The 9,339-nt window shown below is 29.6% G+C and overlaps 2 protein-coding genes across 4 annotated transcripts in view; both read left to right on the top strand.

Moving 5' to 3' along the window:
- Positions 1 to 3,888: 3,888 nt before the first annotated feature.
- On the top strand, positions 3,889 to 7,770 carry LOC100264428 (uncharacterized). The gene is made up of 3 exons (XM_002274669.4): positions 3,889 to 4,052; positions 5,546 to 6,311; positions 6,434 to 7,770. Exons 2-3 carry the CDS (start codon positions 5,705 to 5,707, stop codon positions 7,309 to 7,311), a joined length of 1,485 nt encoding a protein of 494 aa, XP_002274705.1. The 5' UTR covers positions 3,889 to 4,052; positions 5,546 to 5,704; the 3' UTR covers positions 7,312 to 7,770.
- Positions 7,771 to 8,341: 571 nt separating this feature from the next.
- Positions 8,342 to 9,339, top strand: part of LOC100259256 (probable inactive ATP-dependent zinc metalloprotease FTSHI 4, chloroplastic) — a 32,835-nt gene continuing 31,837 nt past the window's right edge. For all 3 annotated transcript variants that reach the window (XR_785709.3, XM_002274694.4, XM_010651079.3), the window contains exon 1: positions 8,342 to 8,748. Coding sequence is in view for 2 of the 3 variants with exons in the window: in XM_002274694.4 (XP_002274730.1) it covers positions 8,500 to 8,748 (249 nt within the window). In the remaining variant the exon portion in view is untranslated. The remainder of the gene's footprint in view (positions 8,749 to 9,339) is intronic.

Here is a 9,339-nt window from a genome sequence, read left to right as displayed (position 1 = left end):
GTCTAGGACATTTACATGAATGAAAATGTCTATCAAATTCCAATTTCTCTACTTTTCTCTACATGGATGATTCACATCCGCTCGAACTCACTTTCAACGCTCGAACTCATCCGAGTCTATTTGGAACTTATAATGCAATAATCATCCCTTTTTAACTTTGACCATGAAGGGTCACTAAGACTATACTTTGGTTGATGTGACTATGTCATTTTTTGATAAGTAGATGTCACTCACCATGATCGAAAGAACTATACCATTTTTTCGGACTAATGAAGTTTAAAAAAATCACCCACAAGAAGGAATGAATTAGGTGTTAATTTTATTTACTCTCCTTAAGATCCTTTCCAAGTAAGGGTTTCACTATTAATAATACCTTAAGATCGAAGTCTTCAACCTTTTTATATTTGGATAATTTGGTTCTAAAGGATTTTCACAAACCCTTTTATGTATTCCATTAACTTGAAGTCTTTTCAATCGAAACTAATAAGAAGAGAAGATTTCAATGCTTCCAATCCTAGAACAATTATAGCTTACAATACACAAGAAATTAGGATGGATTTGAAAGGTGCATTAATGAGATCTACAAATTAGAATTCAATGTACTTAAATAAAGAGTTTTAAAAGTGAGAAAGTAGGTGTTTTTCAATTCAATGCAGGTATTCTTTTATTGTAATGAGACTCTTTAATTTATAAAAAAAAATAGCTTTAAACATTTGAAATGACAAAATTAACCTCAAGCAACCAAGTTTTGATATGACTAGTTGACTAGTTGTAGATGTATTTAACAAACCTTCGTAACTTTAAAACACATTTTAAAGGAGGTCATTATATGTATGGTGCTATAAACTTTTTCTCCTAATCAATACGATATATCACAAATCTAATTTAATTTAAATAATATAAAAGCATATTTGAAATATCATGCTTTAGAATAGCTTATGTTAAAGGATTCCATGGGTGTAATTCGTATATCCATCGTTATATACCAATGAAGACATCGATTATACTTTAAATTTACAAATCAACTGACTTATGTAAGCTTGTTTGTCCGTAAAAGTGAGAATGTTGTTTATTTTTTCTTTTTTAATACATTCATACGCTACTATTGTTAAACTCTTTTTTTTTAAAATAAATAATAATACATTAATTTTATTAATGTATTGATAATGTTTGTTTGTTTTTTTTTTACTTAATTTTAAATGGAACTTAAAACTAAATAGTACTTAATAGTGTTAAAAATAAGGTCATTTGTTATTATAATATTTTATTTTTATTAAGTATTAAAAAGTAAGAAAAAACTACTATTTTATTTTTTTCTATTCAGCCAAAAATTTTATAATAAATTATGAAAAAGTAGAAAAACAAACAATAAAATTTGAAAGTAAATTGCTTTCAGTAAAAAAACTCAAAAAACTAACACACTTTAAGTGTTAATTTGGAGTTCATTTGCTTAATAAGAAAATCAAGAAAATTAGCAAAAATTCAAAGAAAAGCATGTAATTAGAGGTAGACCTTATTTGGGAAATTTTTTAGCTTGAAGTTGAAGTTAAAAGCCACTATTTTTAAAGAATAATATTTATATTATAAAAGTTTTTTTTTTTTGCATAAGTCAAAATAGAATTTCTACTAAAATTATGTTTGGTTCCATAAAAATTGAGAGAAAATGTGAGGAAAAGAAAATAGAAAGGAAAAGTGGAAAGAAAGAAAAAATTAAGGAAAATAATAAAGAGATTCAAAATCAATAAATTATTTTTATTTTGTTGTTCAAATTTATTTCACTTATTTTCTTTCATTAAACATCAAACAATTTTAAAATTTATAAATTTTTAACTAATTTTAATTATATTAAATTTTCTTTTATATTTCATATAGTAAAATTAAATATCATAAAATAATTTTTTTAACATTTTTTTTTCTTCCCTTAGCACTTTCCGAGAACCAAGCATAACCTAAAAGCCGTAATGTTTTTGAAATCTTAGTTTATCACACACTCAAAAATTTAGGCTACAATTGACTCTTCTTTTAGCATAACTAAAGTGATTTTTCTAAAAACTATAATGATAATAAACTAGATCTTATGGCAAAATGCCAAAGTTAAAGAATTTTAAACCAAGTGGTTTTTGTTTTTCCATTTTTTTTAAAAAACTAAGACTATGTTTGAGTCTCAAAAAGTACTAGGAAAAGAAAATATTAAGACTATGTTTGATTTCTGAAAAATTTGAGGGAAAATACAAGAGAAAAAAATACAAATGAAAAGTAGAAAAAAAATAAAAAATAGATTAAAATTCAATAAATTATTATTATTTTATTATTTTAAATTTATTTTATTTATTTTAACTTATCGATATAAAGATTAAATAATTTAAAAACATATAAGTTTTAACTAGTTTTTAATTATATTTTATTTTCTTTGATATTTTTTCATAAGACAACCAAATATGAAAAAATCACTTTCCTTCATTTTTTTTTTATTTTCTTAATATTTTCCAGAAACCAAACACAATGGAAGAAAAATTATTTTCTCATATTTAATTTTACTATGAAAAATACGAAAAAGTAAGATATAATGAAAATTATTAAGAAATTTGTATATTTTTAAATTATTTAATCTTTATACAAAAGATTTAAATATGTGAAAAAAAGTATAAAGTAATATATAAAAAAATTTATTAACGTTAAATCTATTTTTTCTTTCCTTTCATTTTTCTTCTCTAGTTACTTTTCTTTGCATTTTCCTTCAAAACTTTCTGAGAACCAAACATAACTTAAAAGTTGAAAGTAAAAATATATTATATAAAATAATAAGGTTATGTTTGGTTATAGAAAGTACTGAAGAAGGAAAAAAATGAAAATGAAAAATGGTCTTCTTGAGTTTAGTTGTAATATGGTAAATATATAAATAAATAAATATAATTAAAATTAGTTAGGAAAATTGTATTTTCAAATTGTTTAATCTATATATAAAACAATTAAAATAAGTTAAATGAGTTTGAAGTAACATATAAAAATAATTTATTTACTGAAATTTATTTTTTATTTTCTCCTTTTTTTTTTTTTTTTGCTTGTATTTTCTTTCAAATTTTTCTGGAATCAAATATTGTCTAAGTGAAAGAAATGAGATACGAAAATATAATATGTCAATAACGTAAGAAACAAATTGGATATAGAAAAACAAAGGGGATAGAATAAGGCATTAAATAAAGATTGTTAAAACTAATGGTCAAAAAGTCCATGAATATACAAAATGTAGAATAAAATATCAAGAAAAAAAATAATTGTTGCCAATGTTGATAAACAGATGATTTTTTTTTCTTAAAGTTTTATTTGTAGGTTTAATTTTGCTAATATTGACTTTTTTTAAATTTCTACATTATTTTAAAAAAAAAAAACCTTTCCAGGCATTTAAAATTATAAATTATTTTTGCTAAAAATTTTGTTACTCAAATTAAATTTTTATAAAAATTAAGGTTATCTTTAGTTTCAAAAAATTCAAGAGAAAATGCTAGAGAAGGAATATAAAGAGGAAAAAGTAGAAGGAAAATGATGAATATATTTAGGGTTAATAAATTATTTTTATATGTTATTTTAAAGATATAAAGATTTATAATATATTTAGTAGTGATTTTGAGAAATATTTTTAATATTTCTAATATTTGAAAAATAAAAATTTTTAAGTGTTAAAAAAATTAAAAATATTTTTTAGAATTACAGTCAAATCACTTTAAGAATTCATTTGATAGTGATTTTTAAAAGTGTTTTGGGATGAAAATAAGGTGTTTGAAAAACGTTTTAAAATTTTAAAAAACTATTCTAAAAATTTCGAAAAAGACTTAAAAGTGATTTTTAGTGGATGACTAGAGAGTTTTTTTTTTTTTTTTAAAACACTTCAAATATTTTGAAATACTCCAAAAATGCCCCCAGGTGATTCCCATGCCTCCCTTCCCCTTTCACTCATACCTCTCTTTCATTCTCCTCCTCCACCGCTCTCCATCCGCGACTACGAAGTAGGAAAGGCGCTCCACTTTCATTCGACATCGTTGATCTGATCGAAGGTAACGCTCTGTTCTTTTCTTGTTTTTCTTTTCCTTTTTTTCTAATGCCCGGTTGTCTTGAAATGTTAGTTAGGGTTTGGGTTTTAGGATTGTTTGGTTAGGATGAAAGTATGAGAAAATGAAATGGTTTCATTGAGTGATATTAACAAGTGCTATCAAGTATCAATAAAATCTGTAAATCCTCAAATGTTTTTACAGGAATTACTTCCAAGCCTTAACACTTTTAGATCTATTTTTCAATAGAGCAGTCGAGTCTCATTTCCCAGTACTTCTTTCTCTAAAACCCTCATTCTCTATTCTGATTCACATATGCAATTGCTCTGTTTAGGGTTTTTGAGTTCAAGTGTTGCCGGTCCATTTCTTTTTTAAGGAAGAAAAACTTTGTTTGGTGATATCTTGTTATTTAGAGCCCGTTTGATATGGTTGTTGTCTCATTGCTGTTTATTTGTCTTTAATTTTGGGATTTTTATTCTTCACATTATTATTATTATTATTTCAAAAAAAAAAAATTTCCATAGGGGTACTGGAGAATCATCTCCAAGATAAAGATCCACTGCTAGCATTTTTATTTATTTATTTGCATTTAGCATTTCAGAAATGAAAATGTAGGAATAGGTTCTGCCATAATTCAAGCTTGTCCTTTCATCTTGGGATGCCAGTCCTACTCACGAATCCTATTGTTCATTTCTATTCATGTTTTTACTTGGTGACCTTAGCGGCCTTCTCCATGTCTCTGTACCTTCATTTAACTTGAATCATATCTACCAAGGGAGTACACAAGAGAGGAAAGACATGTAAATGAAAAGGGGAAAAAAAAAAAATCTTCCTTTGAAAATTTAATTATTTCACAATGGGCGAACTTTGGCTGCAACTCATCTTGCTTTAATCTAATTCAGGATTGCATTGATTTCTATTCAATTTGCAGAGCTTCACTAATGAATTTAGGCTAGTTTTAGATTTTTTATTTTAAATTCCTTTAAGATGTGACATTATTGGTTAAAAAATTTGATTTTCTGAAAAATGACATAGTTGTGAACCTTTGACATCTTATGTTAGACAACCAATTTTCCCAAAAGCTTAAGCTTGTAGGATTTGAATCCACAATGTATATCTTGCACTCTAACACCCTCCCTCACATGTAGCCTCCTTTGAGCTTACATGTGGGTTTAATAAATCATGGAAATAAAGCAGTAAATTGAGGAAATAAATTTGCGGTGTGGTTTGAACACATAATTCCCTTCAAACGAGGCTCTAATACTATGTTAAACAACTGATTTTTTTAAAAGCTTAAGTTTGTAGGATTTGGGCCCACAATGCATATCATACACTAACATCTTAATTATCATTTGGGAATTTGATTGGATTTGGATGAATTTTGGATTAACTAAGATTTCCAAGAAATGAGGCAGGCTTAGACAGGTAAATTGCCTCTTCGTGTCTCAGGTTCTTGTGGCATTGTTTTCTAAGAATTTAGTGTTTTTGTTTTTGTGCAGGGTCAACTTTAATCAGGGGCTCGGTGGTGTCACCATAGTTATTTATATTGGAAGTGATTGTAACCCAAGTATCTAATTGGTATTGACCAGACATTGCCTTGTTGCAGCTATTAGTTTATGCAATTTCTCTTATCTTCATTACCTTTTTTATTTTAAGTAATGGAGGATGCAATGTTAAAGTTCTCTCTACCAGAAAATATCCTTCAGCCATTATTCTCTGTTTCAAACTCATCCACCCTGGATGAGACACTAGAACTTCTTATAGAAGCTTCAAAGACCCCTGGTGGTCGCCTGGACCTGGGTTCCAAGAATATCCTTCCAGTTGTCCTTCAGCTTAGTCAATCCCTCTCTTATCCTTCAGGTCATGATATTCTATTGCTGTCTTTAAAGCTTCTCAGAAACCTATGTGCGGGAGAAATGACAAATCAAAATTTGTTTATTGAACAGAATGGAGTCAAAGCAGTTTCAACTATTTTGTTGAGCTTTGTAGGGCTTGATTCTGATTCAGATTATGGGATTATCCGCATGGGGTTACAGCTTTTGGGAAATGTTTCATTGGCTGGAGAAAGACATCAGCGTGCTGTTTGGCATCACTTCTTTCCAGCTGGGTTTCTTGAGATTGCAAGAGTCCGGACACTGGAAACTAGTGATCCATTGTGTATGGTTATATATACTTGTTTTGATCAGAGTCATGAATTCATTACAGAGATCTGCGGAGATCAAGGATTGCCTATTCTGGCAGAAATTGTACGAACTGCTTCAACAGGTAAACCTGGATTTGTTTTTTGCTTGTGATTATTTTTGGCTAATTTTAATTACATATTGGTACTTAGACTTAACAACAGAACAAACACTAAATGTTTCAACCCTACTTTTGAGTGTTGCCAGTTGGTTTTGAAGAAGATTGGCTGAAGTTGCTTCTTTCCAGAATTTGTTTAGAAGAATCCCATTTTCCTATGTTGTTCTCTAAATTATGCCCAGTTGGTACTTCTGGCAATTATGAAAGTATAGAATTTAAAGTCGATGTTTTTGCATCAGAACAAGCATTTCTTATGGATATTGTGGCAGAGATCTTAAATGAGCAAATCAATAAGATGACTGTATCCAGTGATGTTGCATTGTGTGTTCTTGGAATATTGAAGAAATCTGCTGGGGTTCTTGATTCTGTCTCTACATGCAAATCTGGATTTTCTGCAGGATCCAATGCTATTAATGTTCTTAAATATTCACTTACCATTTTGAAAGAGATCTGTGCTCGGGATGCTCAGAAAAGCTCTAATGAGCATGGATCAGTGGATGTTGTTGACTTGCTTGTATCATCGGGGCTTTTAGAACTGCTTTTATGTTTGCTTCGTGACCTTGAACCCCCTGCAATAATTAGGAAAGCCATCAAACAAGGTGAGAACCAAGATGGAGCAGCTTCTTATTCACCCAAGCACTATCCTTACAGAGGGTTTCGGAGGGATCTTGTTGCTGTCATTGGCAATTGCGCATACAGAAGGAAGCATGTACAAAATGAAATCAGAGAGAGGAATGGAATACTTTTACTATTACAACAGTGTGTAACTGATGAAGAGAATCAATTTTTGAGGGAATGGGGCATATGGTGTGTAAGGAATTTATTAGAAGGCAATGTAGAGAACCAACGGGTGGTAGCTGAATTGGAGCTTCAGGGATCTGTTGATGTGCCTGAAATTGCTGGACTTGGTCTCCGAGTTGAAGTGGATCAGAAAACTGGACGTGCAAAGCTTGTAAATGTTTCATAAAGGTGTCCAAAGCTTGAAGAGAACTTGTCCTGGCTGGAGCTGATTATAGGATTCATCTGGATGTTTTATCTTTTGTCATGCTTGAATCTTGTTGTCCATTTATAGATCCTTGATCAGAAGGATTTTGCCAATGGAAGATCATGCAGATATCCTTCAAGTGGTGCTATTCTTTGCTCATTTTCCAGTTGTGAGAAAAACTGGATGACGGTATTGGAAGAGCAAGAGGAAAATCTAGAGCAGTGGGTAGGACTCTTGCCAAGCTTATTGTAGTAGTTGAACTTTGTGGCATGTGGACTGTTTACCGTGGATTATGAGTGAGTCTTAATAGATTAGTACGTACTGGAAACTTGAAAACAGATAAAATTAAGTGAAGGCGAGGAGTGAATGTATTTTTAGTGGTGATAGTGTGATATTCAATGTATGTAAACCAAGCTCATTGATTAACAAATATTTAGCTCATCCCTGATCTTAGCAACGACTTAAATAAAAGTGCGTTTGAAAATGATTTTAAGAAGTGTTTCTAACATTTTTAATACTTGAATAATAAATTTTTTTAAATATTGGAAATATTAAAAATGCTTTTTAAAATCACTATCTAACGGACTTTAAATTAACTATGATTGTTATTACTTAATATATATTAAATAAAATAATATAAAAAAATTTTATTTATAAATTTTAAAGATTTTAATCACAAATATTGTGTAATTAAGAGAAATTTTATTTTATTTTTTAAAATTGAAAATATTGAAATATAATATAATTTTTATTTTAAAAATAAAAAAATTAATATATATTTCATAAACTAAATATAAACATAATATAACATATCAATATTAATTTTTATTTATTTCATAAATTAAATATAAATATATCATAATATATCTCATTAAATATAATAATTGATAAGGATGTCGTATTATATGTTAGGATATATATATATATTGTATTTTATTTTATCCAACCAATCATTGCCACGTATGAAGAGATCTTTTTAACCATTGGTCGGAATACTATTTATAAGCATCTCAATGGAAAGCTGAGCGGTGTTGGGCTTCCAAATATGAAACATTGAAACGTCACCGTTTTGATAATCCCTACCAGAACGAGTCCGGCTTGGAAGATAAAAGGAAGCATTTCGAGCGTAAGGGAGCAAACAGTAGAGTGAAGAAAACTGATGAATTGAAGATGATACACAACCTCTCGAAGCCCCTTGATCTCATACACTTCCCAAAGCCCTCCAAAACTCTAATCACTAAAACTCACTTTTCTTCTTCTGGCCCTTATGGACATGTTTCTCCACCAATTTTACGGTTCAAGAGCAACTCATTTCTTCTCTATGAGCGCACCAGCCTCAGCATTAGGGCTTCTACAATTTCCTCTTCGGCTTTGACTTCGCCGCCTGAAGAAGATGCAGAGTCCACACAGCTATTTGAGGTTTGTTTGCTTTTCCTCTTTCAATTGCTGGTCGGTTTGGTTCCTGAGAAAACGGGGGTGAAAATGAGGAGAGCTTTTTTGGTCTTGCCATTTGATATATATCTGATTTTTTTTTTTAATTTTTATTATCCCTTTTTGGGGGGTGGGGGTGGTGTTTTTAGGTTCCAAGGTGGAGTGGCGAATTAGAATGTGGTAATTTTTCGCTTTAGGCTCGGGTTACTGGACGCAGTGCTTGAAAGTGTAATCATGGGCTGTTTGTTTTCTCAGAAAATGTAGGACATTATAAAATGCCAAACTTTAGAGTATTGAAATTTTGGGTCTTTGGAACCTGGACGAACAGAAAGCTTGGTTCTGACTTTGGATGGGTTGCCGATTTTGGTAACAGAAATAACAGCTCATAAAAACTCAGGTCTGTTTGTCAAATTTTTGAAAAACAGTTCTCAAAAAGAGATTTTGAGAACAGTAATTAAAAATGGTTCTCAATTATATTTGGGAACTAAAATCTGTTTGGGAACTCAAATATGAAAAATAGTTTTCTCTGCTTTTTCTATGAAGATACACTTATTTGCAAAAGTTTCCAAAGTATCTTCC

Source organism: Vitis vinifera, chromosome 4, assembly GCF_030704535.1.
Source record: "Vitis vinifera cultivar Pinot Noir 40024 chromosome 4, ASM3070453v1".
Classification (NCBI taxonomy): domain Eukaryota; kingdom Viridiplantae; phylum Streptophyta; class Magnoliopsida; order Vitales; family Vitaceae; genus Vitis; species Vitis vinifera.
This window is presented reverse-complemented; position numbering and strand designations above follow the sequence as displayed.

Excerpts from the sequence above, each read along its gene's own strand:
- LOC100264428 (XM_002274669.4), top strand. The coding sequence starts at position 5,705 with ATGGAGGATGCAATGTTAAAGTTCTCTCTACCAGAAAATATCCTTCAG. Across the intron at positions 6,312-6,433 it reads TGTACGAACTGCTTCAACAG|TTGGTTTTGAAGAAGATTGG; the intron begins GTAAACCTGGAT and ends GAGTGTTGCCAG.